The sequence below is a fragment of the Heterocephalus glaber genome, unplaced genomic scaffold, assembly GCF_053883595.1.
Source record: "Heterocephalus glaber isolate CG9 unplaced genomic scaffold, H.glaber_assembly_v1.0 deba00001744, whole genome shotgun sequence".
In the NCBI taxonomy this organism is placed as follows: Eukaryota; Metazoa; Chordata; class Mammalia; order Rodentia; family Bathyergidae; genus Heterocephalus; species Heterocephalus glaber.
Window position 1 is genome coordinate 5,574,350 of NW_028258450.1, and position 21,559 is coordinate 5,595,908.

General features: G+C 57.2%; 2 protein-coding genes across 6 annotated transcripts; one reads left to right on the plus strand and one right to left on the minus strand.

Moving 5' to 3' along the window:
* Positions 1 to 504: 504 nt before the first annotated feature.
* On the minus strand, positions 505 to 5,137 carry Rras (RAS related). Its single transcript, XM_004866904.4, has 6 exons — positions 4,935 to 5,137; positions 2,302 to 2,389; positions 2,121 to 2,223; positions 1,939 to 2,047; positions 939 to 1,057; positions 505 to 867 (listed from the first exon to the last, which is right to left on the minus strand). Exons 1-6 carry the CDS (start codon positions 5,085 to 5,087, stop codon positions 783 to 785), a joined length of 657 nt encoding a protein of 218 aa, XP_004866961.1. The 5' UTR covers positions 5,088 to 5,137; the 3' UTR covers positions 505 to 782.
* A 379-nt stretch (positions 5,138 to 5,516) lies between these two features.
* Scaf1 (SR-related CTD associated factor 1) lies at positions 5,517 to 21,154 on the plus strand. Of its 5 annotated transcripts, none has more exons than XM_087200630.1 (11): positions 5,517 to 5,627; positions 9,254 to 9,367; positions 9,578 to 9,635; positions 10,281 to 10,375; positions 10,611 to 10,711; positions 10,802 to 10,917; positions 14,394 to 17,204; positions 17,791 to 17,873; positions 18,093 to 18,311; positions 20,389 to 20,517; positions 20,725 to 21,154. In XM_087200630.1, the coding sequence occupies exons 2-11, from the start codon at positions 9,260 to 9,262 to the stop codon at positions 20,914 to 20,916; spliced, it is 3,912 nt and encodes a 1,303-aa protein (XP_087056756.1). In that variant the 5' UTR covers positions 5,517 to 5,627; positions 9,254 to 9,259; the 3' UTR covers positions 20,917 to 21,154. The 5 variants fall into 5 exon arrangements, with proteins under 5 accessions (XP_087056756.1, XP_087056754.1, XP_087056753.1 ...); XM_087200628.1 differs by lacking the exon at positions 5,517 to 5,627 and adding an exon at positions 6,514 to 6,629; XM_087200627.1 differs by lacking the exon at positions 5,517 to 5,627 and adding an exon at positions 6,909 to 7,091.
* Positions 21,155 to 21,559: the final 405 nt, after the last annotated feature.

The following is a 21,559-nucleotide window of genomic DNA, read 5'->3' on the forward strand; positions in this document are numbered from 1 at the left end:
GGAGGGAGCAGGCAGGTTTTGCATCACCTGTTTGTCTCCAAGGTCCTAGAACCTTCTAGAACAGCACTTCCAATATTGCAGTGGGCCTGTGTGCAACCCTAGGATGCTATGGATTTGCGGGCGTCAGACTTCACCCCCAACAAAATGTCCACCCAAACAGCAAAGGATAGACTTGCTCTTTTGAAGGGAATTAGGGGTCCAGATGGATGCTTGAGTTTATTTCCCTGCCCCTTCTGAGGAAATGGATGGGTTCTAGATGCTACTACAGTTCTAGAGGGAGTGAGGCTTTACAGTGTGTGTGCCTTGAATTCACCCAGTGTTTCCCTTTTAAAAACCACCTGAGCCTGGCATGGTGGTGTACCACCTGTAATTCTAGCACTTGGGAGGCTGAGGCAGGAGGATTGCCTTAAGTTTCAGTCCAGCATGGGCTACATAATGAGTGCAAGGACCACTGAAGCTACATACTGAGACCCTGTCTCAAAAACAGAACAAAAGAACACTTGCTGAAGTTGGCAGTGGCGTTTATTTTTCTGAGGAGGGGAGTTCTGTACAGCAGTGACCTGGGAGCCCCTCCCCCCACCAGGGGATTGGGTGGGGAAAGGAGGTGTTGGCAGAAGGCACACAGTGGCGATGGCCCGGAGGGGGCCCGCAAGTCAGAGTGAGGGCGTAGTGTATCTGGGAAGACCCAGAGGAAGAAACAGGCTCAGCTGGGGCCTCAGGCCACACGGCAGGGTGTGAGGCAGCTGATCCCTCCAGCTTGTGCTGGTCTCATTCCTGCCCAGCTACAGCAGGACACATGGGCAGCCTCCGTCCTTCTTCCTCGGGGCGCTGGGCGGGCTGGGCGGGAGCTCCTGCTCCTGGTACTTCCTGTGGGAAGAGGCCGGTGACCCTGGGCTGGAGGTGCAGGGACAGGGATGGGACAGGGGAAGAGGACTCACCGGACAGCCCGCACCAGCTGCTCGAAGGCCTCGTCCACGTTGAGGCGCAGTTTGGCCGAGGCCTCGAAGTAGGCCACGTGGTGCGAGGCGCCAAAACTGGAGGCTTCAGATCGGGGCACCTGGGCCAGGACCAAGGAGGGGAAGAGTTGGGTTCTTGCACTCAGTGTGACCCCAGCCAGGGGGGCTTCAGAGGAAAGTTCCCAAAAGGTCCCCCGGGATGCTGAGAGTGCTGACATCATATAAATAAGGCATCAGGGAGTCCCAGCACTCCGGAGGCTGAGGCAGGAGGATTGCCTTGAGTTTGAGGACAGCCTGAGCTACACAGCAAGATTCTGTCTCCAACCACCCCCTCAAAAAAAAAAAAATCAGGGATGTTTTATCAAACTCAGGACCTTGAGCTTGCCAGGTAGGCATAGCACCACTGAGCTACATCCAGCCCTTGTTTGTTTGCTACTGGGGATCAAACTCGGAATCCTGCACTTTCAAGGCAGGTGCAGTGCCACTGAGCTAAATTCCCGGCTTTGTTTTATTTTTTGTGATGGGGATTAAACCCAGAGTTTTCACGCTAAGCTGCCTCCTCAGCACTTTGTAAAAATAATAATAAAAAGTTTTTGAGAGAGGGTCTCCCTAAGTCACTGATTTGCCCCAGCTGAGCTTGAATTTTCACCCTCCCACTTCGGCCTCCCAGAGTGCTGGGATCACCAGCACATGCGCCACTGCACTCAGCTAGCCAGGCCTTGTAGACGTATTAGATGATGAGGAGTTTGCAGGCTAGAAGTGAGGGGTTGGTCTTGGCAGGGACAAGTGCAACCTGCAGACTGGAAAGGAGGATTCCCCTGAAAGATGAGGTCTGGGTGGAAACCATGTCTTTCCTGTGTGTAAGGAGGACAAGTAGAGAAGAGAGGGTACAAATCCCTGCTGGGACTGGGTGCAGGGACGCAGTGGTGGGAGGTGCATCTGATGGGGGCAGAGATGTCCCCAGGTAGGGGGTGCCCCAAACCTGCCGCTGTGTCTCCAGATCTGCCTTGTTCCCAACAAGCACGACTGGGAAGTCGTCGCGGTCCTTGACTCGGAGGATCTGCGTGAAGAGCTTGCCCACCTCGTTGAAGCTGGGAGAGAGGCCACAGGCTTGAGGTCCAGCCAGCTGCTGGGCTGGGCACCCCTACCCGCCGCACCCCTCACCTCTGCCGGTCGTTAATAGCGAACACCAGCAGGAAGCCGTGGCCCGCACGCATGTACTGCTCCCGCATGGCCCCGAACTCCTCCTGGCCCGCGGTGTCCAGGACTGAGGAGAGAGAGAGAGGGGTGCAGTGGGGGCCAGGCTCCCTCCAGGGACCCCCACTGGCCTGTCCCCAACACTCACTGTCCAGCCGGGCTGGGATGCCATCCACAGTACAGATCTTCGTGTAGGAGTCCTCAATGGTGGGGTCGTAGTCAGACACGAAGTAGGACTGGGGGGGAGCCCACTGTTACTGGAGGATGAAGCCCTGCTGTCTGCTGCCTCATGCCCACCCCTACCCTGTCTCTAGACCTCCACCCATCTCCCTCTTAGTTTTTGTACCGGGGGTTCAAACTCAGGACCTTGAGCTTTCGAGGCAGGCACGATGCCACTGAGCTAAATCCCCAGCCCTCTTTTTTTTCTTCTTGAGACAAGGTCTTGTTATGTAGTTCAGGCTGGCCTTGAACTCTCGGTGATCCTCCTGCCTCAGCCTCCCACGTGCTGAGATTATTGGCATGCACCACCATGCCTAGCCATCTTTGTTTTTTTTGGTACCGGGGATGGAACTTGGGACCTTGTGCTTATGAGGCAGGCGGTGGAACCACTGAGCTAAATCCCTGGCTCCTAGCTGTCTTTCTTGAAATCTCTGATCCATTCTTTGGTTCCCTGTACTCTTTCTTTCTCAGTCTTTATTTCCCCCTCTCCAGGTCTCTGTCCCCTTCTCTTTGGATACCTGTCCTCCTCCCCCAGTGTTTTTCTCTCTCCAAGGCTCTCCTGGTCCTCCCTCTCCAGATAAAGTACATCTCCCTTTATCATGATAACATCCTGGATGTGTGACATTGCACGAAATCATTTCCCCTGTCTGAGCCTCAGTTTTTTCATTTAGAAAATAATAACAGAGGGCTGGGGATTTAGCTCAGCAGCACCGAGGCTGCCTTGCAAGTGCAAGGTCCTAAGTTCAGTACTAAAAAATAAAAAATAAAATGAAATAATAATAATAATAATAATAGGTGGGCCAGAGATTTAGCTCAGTGGTGCCCGCCTTCCTCACAAGCACAAGGTCCTGAGTTCAATCCCCAGTACAAAAAAAAAAAAAAGAAAAGAGAAAATAATAATAGGCCCAGGGATGTAGCTCAGTAGCACCATGCCTGCCTGCCTGGCAAGAGCAAGGCCCTGAGTTCAATGCCCAGTACCAAAAAAAGAAAGAAAAAGAAAAGAAGAATAAGAATAGCACCACACCGACCCAGTGTTTGTGAAATTCTGGGGAACCCCTTACTAAACATTTGATGGGCACAGTAAGCGCTCAGTTATTTGGAGTCACTGTCGTCCAGAGCTTCTGGCTGGCTCTATCTTTCCCTCCTCTGCAGCCTCCTCCCTCTCTCTTTCCTCCTCCCTTTCCCCTCCTCCTTTAGGCGGCCTTCAGTGGCTTCTCCTCCCAGGGGAAGCTCCCAGTTCCAATCCGACTGCAAGAGGCTGCCCCACCCTCGGCCCGGCCCCTCCCTTCCTGCCTAATCCGAAGCCTCCTGCCAGGCCTTGGGCCAGCTCTGGGTGCCAGAGGCCCAGGGCTAGGGCCTCCTTCAGCACAGGCAGGGCTCCTTGCTGGCATGTCCTGAGGGGTCTGTGGCCCTGGCAGCAACTCTAGGGGCACACACATGCCTAGGGTTTCTCTGACATGGGAACTGTTTCCCTGGGGAACAGGCTGGAGGCTTCTTGCACAGGGGTGGGTAGGCAGTGAGGGGGATTGACTTTGGGCTGGGGGTCTGAAGGCTGCATCCTGCTTGAGGGTGCTTGAGGGCTTGTCCTGGGGGGGCGGTGTAGGGACCAGGTGTCGGGCAGGCTTGGGCTTCGAGAGAATCAGGGGTGTGTCCTCAGAATACATCTGGAGGAGCTAAGGGGTGAAGATGGGGACCAGCCCTGGGGTGGCTCAGGGGCACTCGGGAGGCTGTCATAGAATACTCTTAGAGCCCCTAAGATGCATCTAGGGAAAACTCCCAAGGAGTGGATCTTTCTGGAGGTATGCAGAATCTGGGGGTTCTTCCATGGAGATGATTCGGGGGTTACCCAGGGTTTCTGAGAGGGGCTCAGGGAGCTGGAGGGGAGGGGGGGAAACTCAGGATGGAGGAGTGGTTGGTTTTCCTTTCGGGTAGGAAGGGAGGGGAGGCAGTCAGGGTCTGGAGAATTGAGGGATCACTAGATCTGGGGGTCTTGGAATTTTCTTAAAGGTCAAGGGAGAGGATCTTTTTGAAATTTCTTGAGTGCAAGAGGAAATCCTCAGCCAAGGACTAAGCAAAATTTCTAGATTCTAGGAGAGGCTGCCTGAAGGGGCCAAGAATTTCCACTGGGGGATAGAGAGGTAAGGTGATGGCACAGCTGTCAGCCAGGTGAGGCTCAGGGTGGCCCAGAGGGGAACTGGGATTTGGGGAAGATAAGGCTCAGAGTGGAAGAAGTGGTGGCCCCTGGGAGCACTCAGGCTCTGAGTGGGACGACTGTTCTGTATTTAGGGTGCTCCCAGAAGCCGCTCCGGCTTCTGCTCGGGCCAGCAGCGGACGCGGAGAGACCGCGGGTTTCAGGATGTATTCGGAGGAAGGTCCCGCGTTCAGGGGGTGGAGGCCCTCCCGGAGTTTAGAGCCGAAAAACCAGGGGATCTTTGAAGATTAAAGGACTTCCTAGGAAAGTCGCAGTTATGGGACAAGGGAAATGGGGCTCTCACGGACCTCCCCCGCCACGGGGCTCAGGTCGGGGTCCCGGGGACACCCTCCCGGGTGAGGGCCCGCTACCTGGATGAACTGGATGGTCAGCGCGCTCTTGCCCACGCCGCCGCCGCCCACGACCACCAGCTTGTGTGTCTCGCTGGGCGGGGGGTCCCCAGGTCCCGGCCCCCCGCCCCTGGGCCGCCCCCGCCCAGTCCCGGACGCCGCCCCGCTGCTCATGTCGCCACCGCTGTCGCTGCCTCTGCTACCGCCTGGGGGGAACAGGGCGGGAACCAGGGGCGGACTACGCTAATGAGGCTACTGCATAATCATGAGCTCTTGCCAGAAGGACTCGGGTCTCGGGACACTTAAGGAGTGGGGAAGGCCAGGGGAAGGGAGGAGCTATGCTAATAAGGGCAGGAACGAAGTTTGAGGGACGGGGAATTCCGAGCGGGGCTGAGCTATGCTAATGAAGACCTGTGCTCACCCTGAGCGGCGCCACGCGCTCTCCGCCGGCGGGCGGTCCGTGGGCGGGACTATGCTAATGAAGCGTATACTTCTGGCAGATGGGCGGGATGCTCTTTAGGGGTGGGTCTATGCAAATAAGGGTTCCCACGAAGAGCTTCTTCGAGGACCAGCCTCGAAGTCTTATTCTGCCAGGCGGGGCTGGCCGACTTGCCAGCGGTCGAATATAGGACGCTCTGCGGAAGGACTGGGTCTTGAGGAGAAGCTCTACCTCCGTCCTGGGGTCGTAGCCAGGCTCTCTAACTGCTGGTCTGAGTAAGAAGCTGGAGTCTCCGCCCGCTGAAGGACCCAGGCTTCCGGTTCCCGCTGTCCCAGCCAAACGGAAGACAGGCTGGGAGGGGAGATGGGGCCCTGGAGGGGGACAGCAGGGTAACGGGGCAAGGAGGGGCCGTGAGATCACTGCATTCCTAATCCATGAGCCAGTTTGCCCAAGTCGGGACGCCCGGGTCATGAAGGGCCTGAGGCTAGGATTTCTGGGGTTTGAAGGAGGAAGCTGAGAGCCTAGATACTTGGGGCCCTGGGAAAAAATAAGGTTGGAGACTTGGGCCCCTGAGTCCTGGGGAAGAAGGATTCGGGGCGGGGGGAGGCCTTATATGTAAGGTGTGAGCTTGACACCTGGATGGTTTGAGGGACCAGGGGCCTGAGGACCCGACTCGGGTCCAAGGAAAGGACTAAGACTCTCGAGTAAGAGGGACAAGGGAAATACTACTCGTGTGAGAAAATTCAGAATTCGGAAGAGGCTGCAAGGTCCGGCTCCCTCGTTCTAAATTTAGAGTGGACCGAGGGATCTAGATTCTGAGATCTCCAGAATGTAGGCGGGGGAATGTCCAGCCAGTCATGCTCACTCCACCGAACTACAATTCCCTTGCATCTGTTCTGCTGAGCGCCTGTTTACATCACTTCCTATTCCGTCTCCCTTTCCCGGCGCGCGCGCGGTATTGTGGGACTTCACCGCGGGCTACAGCAACCCCGCCCACTTAACCTCTCACTCCCTCGCTGTCCCCGCGCGACTGAGGCGGCGCACGGACTACGCCTCCCAGCGTGCATAGCGAGTGACCCGCCCCTTATGCACCATTGACTCACGGGAAATTGAGTCCACTCGCCTTCCCGCCAGCCTTCAGTGCCCCGTGCTCGGTACTTGAAATCCCGGCAAGCTCGGGGGCGCTTTAGCTCCGCCCCACTCCTCCTCTGCTCCCGAGCCCCGCCCCATCCCACCCCGCCCCGCGCCGGGGCCGGAGCCGCAGCCCGAGCGGCGGGGTAAGATGGCGGCGGTGGTCCGAGCAGCGGGGCTCGGGCCTATTGGGGTGGGCGGGGCGGAGTAGGGTCGCTAGTTGTCCCTGGGTATCCCCCACACGCCAGGGGACCTGGAGGGCTTAACGGGCCAGTCTTGGATCTGGCAGTGGGGGTGAAGTCTGGCGCCAAACGGGGGGCCTTCTTAGGCCCCCGGAACGCATCTGTGGGTGCCAGGGGGCGTATACGGGCCGTCCCCAAGCGGACTGGGGGCCCATAGGGCCTGGACCGAACCTAGGTCCTGGCCTCCATCACATAGCTGACCTGGATCGTGTCAGTAGGCGCTGTGGATCGTCTTTATGGGCCAACCGGAGGCTAGGCTCTGTTTAGATGATTTTGGGGCCATCTTGAGATCTTGAGCCGTGTCCCAGGGGTGAAGGAGGTCTGCAAGAACTGAGGAGTGTCTGCAGAGCCACCTAGAGTGCTGGGGTATGTCTGTGAGGGCTGGGAAGTGTCTACATGGGCTGGCCTATGGATGCTGCTGGTCTGCACAGGTCTGGAGCCGTTTCTTGCGCCTGGAAGAACTCTTCAAGGGTTGCAAAGACCTTCGGGGCCATCTAGAGGGATGAGATGTACCTACCAAAGGTGGGGGACAAATACTGTGAGAGCTGTGGACAGGTCTTCAAGGTTTGGGAAGTGTCTGATGTGGGTGACAGGAGGCTGGGGGCAGTTAGAAGGACCTGACACCATCTAGGTGTATTTGATGTAATTGAGAGGACGCTTGGAACAAATTCGAATCTTTTGGGGGTCAGATAAATAAATGTGTGGAAAATAATACAAAAAGAGAGTGTTGGAAATTTTGCCCAGCTCAAATGTACTTGCTTTCTAGAAAGTAATTCAAATGAAAATTGCTTAAAATCCTGCCTCATCCTGGGGCTAGAGAGAGAGAATGAGTCTACCCAAGGCAGAGAGGGTCAGTAGGGTCTTCTAGACTCACCTAGTGCTGTGCTTTTCAAACTCTTTGGACCTTGATCACTAGTAAGAATACATTTTTGATTGAGGCCCAGTACATACGTATTTAACTAATACTCAAGTCCCAAAAATTGTGAAACACTTGTGAAGAATTTACAATTGTGTTCTATTTACTTTTCGTAGCTAGCAATTTATGAAGCTCTAAACTGCTCCCAGACCCAGGAGTTTGGGAACCACTGGTCTAGAGAGACCTGGCAGGGTCAGCAGAGCCTTCTGGTGTCCACAAAAGCTGAGGAGCTGAGGGCATCTTCCTGTGCTGCAGAGGGTTTGGGTATCCCCAAGGCTGTGTCAGGTCTTGACAAAGCTTCTGATACGTGACAGTCACTATGCTAGAGAAGCACTTCTCAGGAGGTGCTGAAGAGCAGCCTCAGGCCTGGGAGCTGTCTGCAGGCCTAGAGGGTATTGAGTATTGGCTGGAGAGGCCAGTATTAGGTGGGGGCATGTCTACAGGGAGTTAGGGAAGAGGGTGGAAGACCTAGAGACCTGGGAGGCTGAATGTGAATGTGGAAGATTGGGTGCAAGCCTGAAAACCTGTGCTAATTTAGAGACCAGGGCCGAGTTCTTTTCTTTGCTTATGTGCAGCAGGGAAGTTAGGGAAGACAGATGTAGGGGAAACCAAGATATGAAGGCCTGGCAAGGTCGAGGTCCTGAGTTTGATCACTGGTACCAAAACAACAATAATGACAAGATATTAAGGACTAACAATACAGTGACTTTTAATGTGTGTGGAGCATTTCAGATATGCTAATAATTGTGTGGCTTTTAAGTCTCACAGCCATTCTCTAGTTTGATATGATTTTGCCATTTACGGAGAAGCATACTGAGCGTAGGTTAGGGATTTTGAAGCTTTCAAGGAATTTTGAGATTAGGTATTGTTTTCTCATTAGCAAATTTGACAGTTGTGGAAACTTGCAGCTGTAATATTGCTAATGTCTGAAGTCCTAATCCAGGCATCCAGCCGTCTGAAGCATGCTCTGTCAACTGCCTGACTGGGTGCCCATGAGCTCACAGGCAGGAGCCCCCATGGGATTCGGGGAACAGCATGTCTTTCTCAGATTTAGTGTTTTTGTTTTAAAAGTGGCGTAAGGGCTCTGCAGATCACTCTGTCATGCTTCCATCTTTTGTGTATATAAAACTTGATTCCTTATTCTCGAGAATGATTGATGCACCAATGCAGCTGTGTGGTACCTGGCATTGAATGCCATCCAGCACACTGGCACATACCTCAGTTTGGCCAAGGTGGGTTTATGGGGCTGTGGAACATGCTTTGAAATCACAACGTAACACAAAAACATCCCAGTATTGGGTTTGTATCCCGTAAGGGAGAGGGGTGTGGCCTGTGGGAGCAAAGGGAACTAGAGAGCAGATGTTGAAATAGGTGGTGGAGGTGGCCTCCCGTTGACAGAGAAGTTGGCCAAAATCCAGAAAAAGGAAGAGAATTGCTTTAGTCCCTGTGGTCCGTGCTGGCCCAAGGACAGGGTGGCCTGGGATGAGGTGGGAGAGGAGGGGTGCTGGAGAGGGTGCTGCTGGGTAGTGTCGGAGGCCCTGAGGGTCTTCTTGTACATCCTCTGCTTCCCCCCAACCCCCCAGCCTCTGCTCCAACTGTCCCCCGCCCCCAGGTAACCATGGAGGAAGAAGATGAGTCTCGAGGGAAGACAGAGGAGTCAGGCGAGGACCGGGGTGATGGTCCGCCTGACAGAGACCCCACGCTTTCTTCTTCTGCCTTTATCCTGGTGAGGCTGCTAGACACCTGAGGCTGAGGGAGGAGGAGTGGCTGGGGTCTGGATTCCAGGCTCTACCTCCTGGGCCGAAGGGGAAGAGCCCCAGGCCTTGGCCTGGCTGCAGGGTTGTCCAGAATGCTTGTCCCGCAAGGAGCAGAGGTTGTGGGGGGGATCTTTTACCAGAGACACCTGACTCTTGGTTCTTTCATTCTTTTCCCTCAGCGGGCCATTCAGCAGGCCATGGGAAGCTCCCTGCAGGCGGATCTGCCGAATGATAAAGGTGAGTTCTGCTTTCAGCCCCTTGCTCCTTTTCTGCATTCTTACTGTCATCTCGTTCATGCCTTCCATGGGCACAGGGATCCAAAGATGGTCCAACCCCATGGCTGCATTTATAGGGCCCACAGTCCAGTGTGGGGGAGACGCAGTTGCAGCCCCCGTGGCCTGAGGCGCTGTGAGAAGCCAGGAGGCTCCCCTGAGCGAGTCTGGAGGGAGGCTGGCTGGCAGGTGGCTGTCTAGAGGGGTGACAGGTGACCTGGCTCTCCAGGGACACACCAGCCTTAGCTGATGGGCAGAAGCCTTCTGGCCAAGGGAGCAGTGGGCTGTGGCACAGAGAATGGCTCGGGGGCAGTGTGGGGCCTGTTGGGGCTGGTGCACAGGGTGGTAGGGGACCTGGGAGAAGCAGAAGTCTGTGGGGACTGGGTCACAGCAGGCCTTGAATGCCAGGCTGAGGTGTGCAGGCTACATCCTGCAGGTGGATAGGAGGATGAAAGGGTAAGAATCGAAGCCCATAAGGTGGTGTTGAAAGTCAAGAGGTGATGTGTGGTTCCAGCATGACAGTGCACCGGGCCCCTCTCTCCTGTCCCCTATGAGGGCTCTGCATCTAGTCCTCTGTCTTCAATTGCCCCACTCAAATCTCTCTCTCCAGATGGCTCTCGGTGTCATGGCCTTCAGTGGAGGCGCTGCCGGAGCCCACGGTCAGAGCCCTGTCCCCAGGAATCAGGGGGCGCTGACACAGCTACTGTGAGTAAGAGGGGCTGGGTGGCTGCACTCCTGGGTCTGGAGAAGGAGAGGCTTGGACTGAACTGGGCCTGATAAGAGACAGAGCTGGGGTCCAAGCCAGGCTGTGGATCCTAAGGGAAGAGGTTGGACTCCTGAGTTTTCTAGGGGGCTCAATGTGTGGTTTCCTGAGCATCAGGACTGGAGAAGTATTATTTGTGAGTCTTCGTAGCATGGAGCCCTTGTTGGTCCATTCCAGGTGCTGGACATGGCTGCCGACAGCTTCCTTGCAGGGCTGGTGAGCGTCCTTGACCCCCCGGATACCTGGGTTCCCAGCCACCTGGATCTGCGGCCCGGCGAGTGAGTAGCTAGGGAGTTGGAATGGGAGCTGCCCCCACCCTGAGAGCTGCTGCACCCCGCCAAGCTCACCCATCCCCCTTTACCTTACAGAACCGAGGACATGCTGGAGCTGGTGGCTGAGGTCCGAATCGGGGACAGGGATCCCATCCCTCTACCTGTGCCCAGCCTGCTGCCCCGTCTCAGGGCCTGGAGGACAGGCAAAACGGGTATGTGGGGCTGGTGGAGCCGGGCAGGTGGCCTTGGAGTGGTGTGAGAGCTGGCTGATATTTTTTTTTGTTTTTCTTTTTTTGTTTTTGGTACCCGGGATCGAACTTGGGACCTTGCTCTTGTGAGGCAGGTGACAGCTGGCTGATTTTAATAATAATGGTAGTTGTGATTGCATCATTTAGATAAAAGTTTTTTTTGTTTTTTGTTTTTTTGGTACCGGGGATTGAACTTGGGTCCTTGTGCTTGTGAGGCAGGTGGCGGAACCACTGAGCTAAATCCCCGGCCCTTTTTTTGTTTTTTTAAAGTCTGTTTTTAAAATTAGGCTGCTATAGGGCTGGGGATTTAGCTCAGTGGTCTCACTGCCAGCTGTGTAAGCATAAGGACCTGAGTTCAATCCCTGGTACCAAAGAAAAATTAAATGAATAAATTAGGCTGCTATAAAACCATGGGTGTGCAGAGGTACATTAAACATTGGCATGATAGTGCCATGTCGGTAGTGCCATGTTGAGCACATGGTGGCCAGGGCTCTGTTAGTGTCACTACATTGGGAATTCATGTCCCCAGGAGGGGGACCTTCAGTGTCTCCATCTCCCAGAGGAGCGTGGAGTCTGGAAGTGGGAAGTCACTTGCTCTTGCTCAAGGTCATGCAGCCAGGTGCTAGTGGTGGGCCTGGACCTGGAGCTGCAGGGTGTGTGTGTGTGAAGCACTTGTGTTTGATTTCTTTGATGTGCGTTGTGCAAGGAGGAATCTGTTCCTGTATCCTGCGTGCTTGGTAAAGCTGGCAGCACCGTGGTTCTCAAGTGTATGTCTGGGTCAGAATCACCTGCTAATGTCCAGGTCACCAGGCCCACTCCTGAGGGTTCTCATTCAGCAGCAGATGTATGGGGTGGGTTGGGGAAACTGGGGGATTGAATCCAGGGCCTTTGCACTGAGCTACATTTTATTTTTCATTTTGAGGCAGGGATTTGCTCAGTTGCCCAGGCTGGGCTCAAACTTGTAGTCCTCCTGCCTCAGCCTCCCAAAAGTTTGGGATTTTAGGCATGCACCACCATGCCCAGCTGGGAATTTGTGTTTTCAGCAAGACATACTACTGATCCCCAGGACTCCCATGGGTTTAGATCCCCTTCTGTGTGAACATATAGGTTGGGAAGGGGAGTGGAGAGGAGAGGAAGGTTTGTTTGCCTTGGGTATGGCTGCATTGGCCTTGACTGTCAGTTCCCTTGAGGAACATGGCTTGTATACCTCCATGTGTCAGGTCAGGCTTACTTTGTGCCATTTTATTAAAAAAATTTTTTTTTTTTTGTACCAGGGATTGAACTCGGGACTTTGGGCTTGCGAGGCAGGGGGTGGCACCACTGAGCTAAATCCCTGGCCTTTTTTTTTTTTTTTGAGAGGGTTTTCCTATGTAGTTCAAGCTGGCCTTGAATTCACTATATAGCTCAGGTTGGCCTTGAATTCATGGTGATCCTCCTGCCTCAGGCCCCAAATGCTGGAATTACAAGTGTGCATCACCATACCTGGTTGTGCCCTTTTTATTTATCATTTATTTATTTATTTATTTATTTGTATTTGCGGTACTGGAGATCGAACTCAGGACCTTGCACTTGTGAGGCAGGTGTGGTGCTGTGCCTTTTTTTGGTACTGGGGATCGAACTCAGGTCCTTGTGCTTGTGCAGCAGGTGGTGAAACCACTGAGCTAAATCCCCGGCCCATCCTTTTTACTTTTAATAGCTGTCAGTCAATTTATCCATTAGATATAGGAAATGTGGTGCTTAAGACCCACAAAATTGTTTTGAAATTTCTCTTAAATTTAGAGGCTGTTGAGAATAAGTAAACAAATAGGCAGGGCAGTATTTCAATAAAACTTTATTTATAAAAACAGGATGAATATCAGCTTTGGCCCTGGGCTTTAGAGTGATATAGAGGTTTTGGGAACGTAATAGTTTTCAAGGGCCCAGGATTTAGCTCAGTGGTGCTGCTGCCTGCCTTGAAAGCACAAGGTCCTGAGTTCAATCCCTGGTACCAAAAACAAAACAAAACATACTAATAGTTGTTTTCAGGTGACTCTGAGCTTATGTTCTATTTTTTATTATGTATGTGTTTTCTGCAATGCTGGGGATCAGGCCCAAGGCCTATGCACGTTAGACAAGAGCTCTACCACTGAGCAACACCCCAAGGCCATTTTTTTTCTTTGTTTTATTTGAGATAAGGACTTACTACAATTTTTCCCAGACTGGCCTTCAATTCCTGGGCTCAAATGATCCTCCTGGCTCAGCCTCCCATGTAGCAGACACTACAGGTGTGTGCCACTGTGCTCGGAAAAGGGCCGTCCTGCTTTCTGTAGACCGACTTGTGCTGTAGGCGGTGGTGATGACACAAGGACAGCGGGCACGCACTTTCCAAGTGCTCACGGAGTGCTGGGCGCTGGTGCCGCTCCCTGAATCCTCATCCCACCCCCCTGCAGTGACACTGTTGTTGTCATGGTCACCATTCCCTGCTTCCTTCTCCTCCAAGGTCCTCAGCAGCTGACAGCCCGTACTCTTGACTCTAGGTAGCCATCCCTTGTGCTCCCCTCTCTATGTGAGCTCCCTGAAGCCAGGGATCGTGTCTTTTGCTCTCTACTTTCCTCTGTCCAGACCAGAGCCTGATGTGAAATAGGTGCTTGGTAAGCATGTGTTGAATAAATGCGCAGACTCATGTTTATAGGCGAGGAAACTGAGGCAGATAGATAGGTGGGGCCACTGGCCTGTGGTCACAGTACTGGTGAGGGCTGGAACCTGGGATCTGATCAGGCAGTGGCTCTGGAGCTCTTGGCAGCTCCTCTGCTTCTTGCCAGGCCGGCGCCCTGGCCAAGGGGGCCCTGGCCCGTGGTTGAGAGGCCGCCCTGTGCTTGGGTGCATGTGGCCAAGTCCGACCCAGCTCCTAGATGTGCGCCTGAGTCACCTGCCTCCACATGTGTGACGTGGCACTGAGAATGTCGTACACGGGGCAGTGGGGTCCTACCTAGGAGCCAGCTAAGGAGGTGACAAGCACGCCTGGCCCTGTCCTTGCTGTCGCTGAGCAGGTATGGCCCTTCAGGAGTGGGTTCGTGGGGAAGGACTCAGGGTGCCCCCCCCGTCTCTGTGCAAAATGAGATAAGCTGCTGCAAGAGGTGGACTGGGGTCCAAGCCCGGCTCTGCTTCCCAGCCTGTCCGCTGTGGTGACGTGGCCGCTCCTGGTCAGGGCAGGTCTTAGGCTTCAGGCCCAGTGTGTGGCGCCCGGGTCCGGACGTGGGGTGCAGGCTGTGTTCACAGGGGCTCACACCCTGACTGCGCCCTGCTCTCTGCTCTCGGTCACTGCCCGGGCAGGTCACAGGCCCTCCCGCTGGCACACACACAGCTCGTGCTGTGCCCGGTCCTGGGAGGCCCCTGCCATGGGGACAGCGAGGGCTGAGCGCGGCCCTGACTGCATCTCTGTCTGCCCGGTTCCTTTGCAGTTTCCCCGCAGTCTCACTCTTCTCCACCCACCTGTGCTCGCCACCTCCTCACCCTGGGCACGGGAGATGGGGGCCCCGCCCCACGCCCCGCGCCCTCCTCTGCCTCCTCCTCCCCCTCCCCCTCCCCCTCGTCATCCTCCCCTTCTCCTCCTCCCCCCCCTCCCCCCCCTCCCCCTCCAGCCCCACCTGCCCCCCGATTCGACATCTATGACCCCTTCCACCCCACCGACGAGGCCTACTCCCCACCCCCTGCTCCGGAGCAAAAGTACGACCCCTTTGAGCCCACGGGCTCCAACCCCAGCTCATCAGCCGGGACACCCTCGCCAGAGGAGGAAGAGGAGGAGGAGGAGGAAGAAGAGGAGGAGGAAGAGGAGGAAGGGCTGTCGCAGAGCATCAGCCGCATCTCGGAGACCCTGGCGGGTATCTACGATGACAACAGCCTGAGCCAGGACTTCCCAGGTGATGAGAGCCCGCGCCCGGACCCCCAGCCCCCCCAGCCCCCAGCCGCCTCTGGAACTCCGCCCCAGGCCGACTCCACCCGGGCCGAGGCAGCCACTCGCCGGCGCGTCTTCGTGGTGGGAGCCGAGGCAGAGGCGTGTCGGGAAGGCAAGGTCTCGGTGGAGGTGGTTACTGCCGGAGGTGCTGCTCTGCCAACGCCCCTGCTGCCACCTCCTGACTCGGAGATCGAGGAGGGAGAGATTGTGCAGCCGGAGGAGGAGCCGCGGGTGGCCCTGTCCCTGTTCCGGCCCGGCGGCAGAGCTGCTGCCCGGCCACCGCCTGCCTCGGCAGCCCCCGCGGCTCAGCCACTCCCGCAGCCGCCCGCGCCCCGGGCCCCGGAGGGCGATGACTTCCTGTCCCTGCACGCAGAGTCGGACGGGGAGGGCGCGCTGCAGGTGGACCTGGGGGACCCGGGCCCTGCCCCGCCCGCCGCCGACACGCACTGGGGCGGCCTGGACCTGCGCCGCAAGATCCTCACGCAGCGGCGGGAGCGGTACCGCCAGCGCTCGCCGTCCCCAGCCTCCGTTCCCGCCGCGGCCGCGGCCTCCGCAGCCACGGGCCCGCCCACGCGCAAGAAGTCCAGGCGGGAGCGCAAGCGCAGCGGCGGCGGGGAGCCCAAGGAGCCCACCTCGTCCTCATCGGGCGCCCAGCCCGCGCCGCCCGCCCCGGCTTCGCCCTGGGACTCCAAGAAACACCGCTCCCGTGACCACAAGCCTGCCTCCCACACCTCGTCGTCCGCCCGCCGCCGCTCCCGCTCCCGCTCCGGTTCCCGCTCTGCCCGCCGTCGCTCGCGCAGCTCCGACCGCCGCCGTGGGAGCAGCCGCAGGTCCCGGTCCCGGGAGAAGCGGCGGCGACGGCGGCGCTCGGCCTCCCCGCCCCCGGCCACCTCGTCGTCGTCGTCCTCCAGACGCGAGCGGCACCGCGGCAAACACCGGGACGGCGGCAGCAGCAAGAAGAAGAAGAAGCGGTCTCGGTCCCGGGGTGAGAAGCGACCGGGGGACGGGGGCGACAAGGCCCCGGTGCTGGGGCAGCAGCCCTCCGGCGCCTCTGCGGGTGGCGAGCGAGACAGCCGGCGCCGGGGCGCGGTGCCACCCTCCATTCAGGACCTCACAGACCACGACCTCTTCGCCATCAAGCGGACCATCACGGTGGGCCGGCTTGACAAGTCGGACCCCCGAGGGCCCTCCCCGGTGCCTGCCGCCTCGCCGAAGCGTGAGGTCCTGTACGACTCGGAGGGACTGAGTGGGGAGGAGCGCGGGGGCAAGAGCAGCGAGAAGGACCGCCGGCGCTCAGGGGCTGCCTCCTCGTCCTCCTCCCGGGAGAAGGGGTCTCGTAGGAAGGCCCCGGATGGGGGGGACCGGGACCGGGACCGGGACAGGTCATCCAAGAAGGCCCGGCCTCCCAAGGAGTCAGCACCTCCCTCAGGGCCCCCGCCCAAGCCGCCCGTCAGCAGCGGCTCGGGCTCCTCTTCCTCCTCGTCGTCCTGCTCCTCCCGGAAGGTGAAGCTGCAGTCCAAGGTGGCCGTGCTCATCCGAGAGGGTGTCAGCAGCACCACCCCAGCCAAGGACTCTGCCTCTGCCGGCCTGGGCTCCATCGGAGTCAAATTCAGCCGCGACCGTGAGAGCCGCTCCCCCTTCCTGAAGCCTGACGAACGGGCTCCCGCGGAGGCCGCCAAAGCTACGCCGGGCAGCACCAAACCCAAAAAGACCAAGGTCAAGGCCAAGGCTGGGGCCAAGAAAGCCAAGGGGACCAAGGGAAAGACCAAGCCATCTAAGACCAGGAAAAAGATCCGCAGTGGGGGCAGCAGTGGGGCCAGCGGTGGCCCCGTGTCGCTGAAGAAGTCCAAGGCGGATAGCTGCAGCCAGGCAGCAGGGGCCAAGGGGGCTGAGGAGACTTCCTGGTCTGGGGAGGAACGGGCTGCCAAGGCCCCTAGTACCCCGCCCCCCAAGGCAGCCCCTCCGCCCCCGGCACTCACCCCAGATTCCCAGACGGTGGACAGTAGCTGCAAGACGCCTGAGGTCTCCTTCATGCCGGAGGAGGCCGCTGAGGAAGCTGGGATCCGAGGTGGGGCAGAGGAGGAGGAGGACGAGGAGGAGGAGGAGGAGGAGGAGCAGCAGCAGCCTGCCACCACCACAGCCACCAGCACGGCTCCAGCTGCCCCGAGCGCTGCCCCCAGTGCGGGCTCCACAGCCGGAGATTCAGGGGCAGAGGACGGGCCTGCGACCCGAGCCTCCCAGCTGCCCACGCTGCCCCCGCCCATGCCCTGGAACCTGCCAACTGGTGTGGACTGTACCACCAGTGGCGTCCTGGCCTGTGAGTGTTCCTGGGGCGGGTGCAGATAAGGCGGGATCGGGAGGATGGGGACTGGTGGCAGTGGGGATGCCTGAAGGGGTAGGTATGTAGTGACCGGGTGGGCCACTCATGTCCTTCTGGAAGTCTGCTTGGTGTGCCGGGTGAGGGGGCAGGTACAAACAGTTGGCAGCCAGCTCAGTAAGGTGGGGCTGGGGCCTGCCGACACTCAGACTAGGACAGAAGGACCAGAAAGGACGAGTTGAGCAGGGCTCTGTCCCTTAGGGGATGCTATCGTTTCTGTCAGACCTCACAGGAAGGGGGAGGAGCTGACAATAAACACCAGTGGGAGACAGACTCCCAAGTCCTGCCACTGTCTTGTCACTCGGTGACTCTGGTGTCTTTCCTCCACCCCCGGGTGTCATATACACCTTGAGTCCTAAGAACATTCAGGGGATGAGGTGATCCTGTCAGGGGCCAGGCCTCTTTCCTGTTCCGAGCAGGAGGCTCCAAGGCCTGGCTGGGACCCAGGGTGGGAGATGGCAGCAGGGGGCTAGGCCATCTCCTTTCTTGTCACCTCCTTCTGATCTCATTTCTCTGCTTCCTGTAGTGACTGCACTTCTCTTCAAGATGGAAGAGGCCAATTTGGCCAGCCGAGCAAAAGCTCAGGAGCTGATCCAGGCCACCAACCAGGTGGGCTTCCCTAGGGAAGAGTCCTCATAGCCCTTTCTTGTGTCCATTGCTTTGGGCTTAGGAGAGGAACTACAACTCCCAGCAGGCCTTGGGGCAAGGTATTGGCCAGAAGAGGAAGGTGTTGCCCTGGGATTGTTGGGAAATTAGAGTAGGAACTATGGGGTGCAAGTTCCTTTTCCCCTCTACCTGCCTTTGCTCACTGCCCACCTCTTCCCACAGATCCTCAGCCACAGGAAGCCACCCTCAGCCCTGGGGGTGACCCCAGCTCCTGTGCCCACCTCTCTGGGTCTGCCCCCTGGCCCTTCCAGCTACCTGCTTCCTGGCAGCCTCCCTCTGGGGGGCTGTGGCTCTACCCCGCCCACCCCCACTGGGCTGGCTGCTGCGTCTGACAAGAGAGAGGGGAGCAGTAGCTCTGAGGGACGTGGAGACACAGACAAGGTGAGCTGGCCTCGGGAGAGGTGGATTAGTCAGTCAGTCATATTGTTAGGAACAAAACTTCCACTGGGACAGATGAATGGGAAAAAGGTGCTGGATGACTTTGAAAGAAAATGCTCTAGATCTGTATATGTGTATGTATGGTGTGTGTAAACATATCCACACACGTACACATACGTGTTTCCAGACATGCCTATGTTTGTCTACCCCTCAGTTACCCAGTGTTCTCTCCCTTTCTCTCTGTTTCTTTCTCCCTCTCTTGCTCTCTTGCTCTGTGGAAGTAGGAGAGGGTGGTTTCCCAGAAATGGGGGACAAGAACCTCTTTGGAGAAAGGGAGAATGGCTGTGGGGGTGATTGCAAACTTAGGCTTCTCTCTTTTTTTTTGGTCCCGGGGATTGAACTCAGGTCCTTGCACTTGCGCAGCAGGCAGCAAAACCACTGAGCTAAATCCCTGGCCCAAACTTAGGCTTCTATCTGTGCCTCCTCCTGGCTCCCAGGGCTCTTTTCCTCTAGGTCAGGGCTGGATGCCTTTGTTCCTGCCCAACAGCCCCTGCGGAGCCAGTGGATGGCGTCACGCACCCTTACCTGCCTCGTGGCAAGTGCCAGAGAAAACCACATGCACCCATGAATTCCCCTTGAAGCCCTGGAGACAGGGCCAAAGCTTAGCTGGTCTCTGGGCCACAGCATGTACCACAGCCCCAGGACAGTAGGGACCCTGCCAGGGGGCCCTGCCTCTTCCAGTCAGGCTGCTGGGTCTGTTTGCTGCCCTATGTCTCCTGTAGCCACTCTGAGATGGGCATTGGGGCTGCTTGTTGTAGAAACTTACCTCCTATTTGGCTGGCTGGTGGCTCCACCTCAGCTTGGAGAGATGCTGCTGGGGAAGGTCACCTCAGGCTGCCTTCCCGAGACCTTGCCTGCTGACATTACTTTTTTGGCTCTGGCACAGAGACACATTCACCTGGCTTCAGAGGTGCTAAAGGCTATCCCTTGTGCTTGTGGAAGACCTGCTCCCCTCGACTCTTGGAGAGACCCATCTGCTTTTTTTTTTTTTTTTTTGAGACAGGGTCTTGTTAAACAGTTCAGGCTGGCCTTGAACTCTTGGCAGTCCTCCTGCCTCAGCCTCGCTAGTGCTGAGATTACTGGTGTGAGCTACCATGCCTAGCGCCCATCTGCTTTTTTATTTGTCTTTTTGGTTTTTTTAACTTTTTTTTGGTACTGGGGATCGAACTCAGAACCTTGTGCTTTCAAGGCAGGAGGCAGAACCACTGAGCTAAATCCCCAGCCCTCTTTTTGGTTTTTTGGAGACAAGGTCTTGCTCTGTAGTTCAGGGTGTTCCTGAACTCACTGTGTAGCTCAGTCTGGCCTCGAACTTGCTTCGATTCTCCTGCCTTAGCCTCGGAGTGCTGGGATTACAGGTGTGCACCACCACGCCTGGCTTCCCATTTGCTTTTGCAAGGACTTGAGAGGCAGGGAACGTGTCGTTCCCTGTTCACCGAGCACCCCTGGACTGACCCGTGTCTGGTTGCGGCCTGACCTCCCCATGTTGCTGTCACATTTTTCAGATGAGCCACAGAGGTTCAGCTGCCCATGGTAGTGGTGGAGCAGGATTCCAGTGTCACTGTGCTGTCTCCACAGCTGAGCTCAGCCCCTGCTGGCCACTGAGCTGGCAGCACTTGCAGCTCCTGTCCCCCTCCCAAGTGCTCCTCAGCCCCACTGTCCATCAGGAGCCAGGGCAGGGCTTCGAAAACCCAGACCTGCTCTCACCACTGCTCTGCTGTAGAGCTGTGTGACGGTTTCTCTACACTCAGAACAAGCCCTGTGAAGTCAGATTAACAACAGTGGTGACCTGTGGCCTGACGTGTATGTCCCCACTGGGGTGTGAGGGCAGGGCACTTGTGTCCCAGGCGTGGCCCAGAGCTGCCTGGTGTGCCCGAGTGACTCCAGCAGCGGGTGTGCAGGGCAGAGCAGGACTCCACCTCCAGGGTGGCTAAGCTGCACACAGAGGCCAGTGGGCCCTGCGGTGCCACAGGCTCTCATTAGGTTCTCACTGTCCTTTCTCCCGTGTGTCGCCACCTGCCAGTATCTGAAGAAGCTGCACACGCAGGAGCGGGCAGTGGAGGAGGTGAAGCTGGCCATCAAGCCGTACTATCAGAAAAAGGACATCACCAAGGAGGAGTACAAGGACATCCTGAGGAAGGCCGTCCACAAGGTGGGGTGCAGGGGGACGCACGGGGACAGGATTTCACCAGCCCAACCCAGGCCTGTGCTGCTAGCACGGGGGAGCCCGTTGTCAAGGGGGACGAGTGGTGGCATTGGCCTAGGTTGGGAGAGCAGCCCCTGGCCCAGGCTGTGCTCGGCAGTCCAGAGTGGAAGGGGCCTGGGTGGTGGCGGTGACATGGGTGCCCTGGTTCCCCAGATCTGCCACAGCAAAAGTGGGGAGATCAACCCGGTGAAGGTGAGCAACCTGGTGCGGGCCTACGTCCAGCGCTACCGCTACTTCCGCAAGCACGGCCGCAAGCCAGGGGACCCCCCAGGACCACCCCGGCCACCCAAGGAGCCTGGGCCCCCCGACAAGGGCGGCCCGGGGCTGCCCCTGCCCCCTCTGTGAGACCCTGGCTGTTCCTGCCTCCCCTCGCCTCTGAGATTCTGGACGTATTTATGGCTCCACCTCCCCACTGCCCCCCTCGTCAGTGGAATGACTGGGGGAGGGTCGCTGCGGGGAAGAGGAGGCCCCCCCCCCCGCCCGCCCAGCCCTACCCATCTCCCGTGGCCCCAAGCCTGTCCCCATCGCTCCTCTCTGTTCGTGTCCCTCCCCCCAGTTTCATTAAAGTCTTCATTAAATGTCACCCCCAGCCCCATTATTTTAGCCCTTTCTTTTCAGAGAGACTTGGGAAAGAACTGGGGAAGAATATGTTAAAGGCCGAGTGTGAGGTTGGAAAGCCGCCTTGGGCCGAGTGCGTTGCTCTCTCTGGGCCTGTTTCTTTAATGTGGTGGTTTGGGGATCACACAGAACCTCAGCAGGTGGAGCATTGAGAGCAGTGCCAGGTGGGTAGCAGCTGTTGATAGACGGTGGTGGTGGCAGGAGGCAGGGGCCCCAAGCTCTCCAAGTATCTTCTGGACTTAGGCCTCCTGGGAGCCACCCCCAAATGCAAGGCCTCTGTTCCCAGTCGTGTTCTTGTAAGCAGCCCTGTGAAGCTACAGTGATCTAAGCCACTAAGAGGGAAACTGAGGCACAGAACAGCAAAGGCCAT

Bases quoted from the DNA above. Each gene is read 5' to 3' on its own strand.
- Rras (XM_004866904.4), bottom strand. From the start codon at position 5,087: ATGAGCAGCGGGGCGGCGTCCGGGACTGGGCGGGGGCGGCCCAGGGGC. The intron at 2,390-4,934 runs GTAGCGGGCCCT...GCTCCCCCCCAG, and splicing joins TGACCATCCAGTTCATCCAG to TCCTACTTCGTGTCTGACTA. The intron at 2,224-2,301 runs GTGAGTGTTGGG...CTCTCTCCTCAG, and splicing joins CATCCCAGCCCGGCTGGACA to TCCTGGACACCGCGGGCCAG.
- Scaf1 (XM_087200626.1), top strand. The intron at 9,368-9,577 runs GTGAGGCTGCTA...CTTTTCCCTCAG, and splicing joins CTTCTTCTGCCTTTATCCTG to CGGGCCATTCAGCAGGCCAT. The intron at 17,205-17,790 runs GTGAGTGTTCCT...TGCTTCCTGTAG, and splicing joins CACCAGTGGCGTCCTGGCCT to TGACTGCACTTCTCTTCAAG.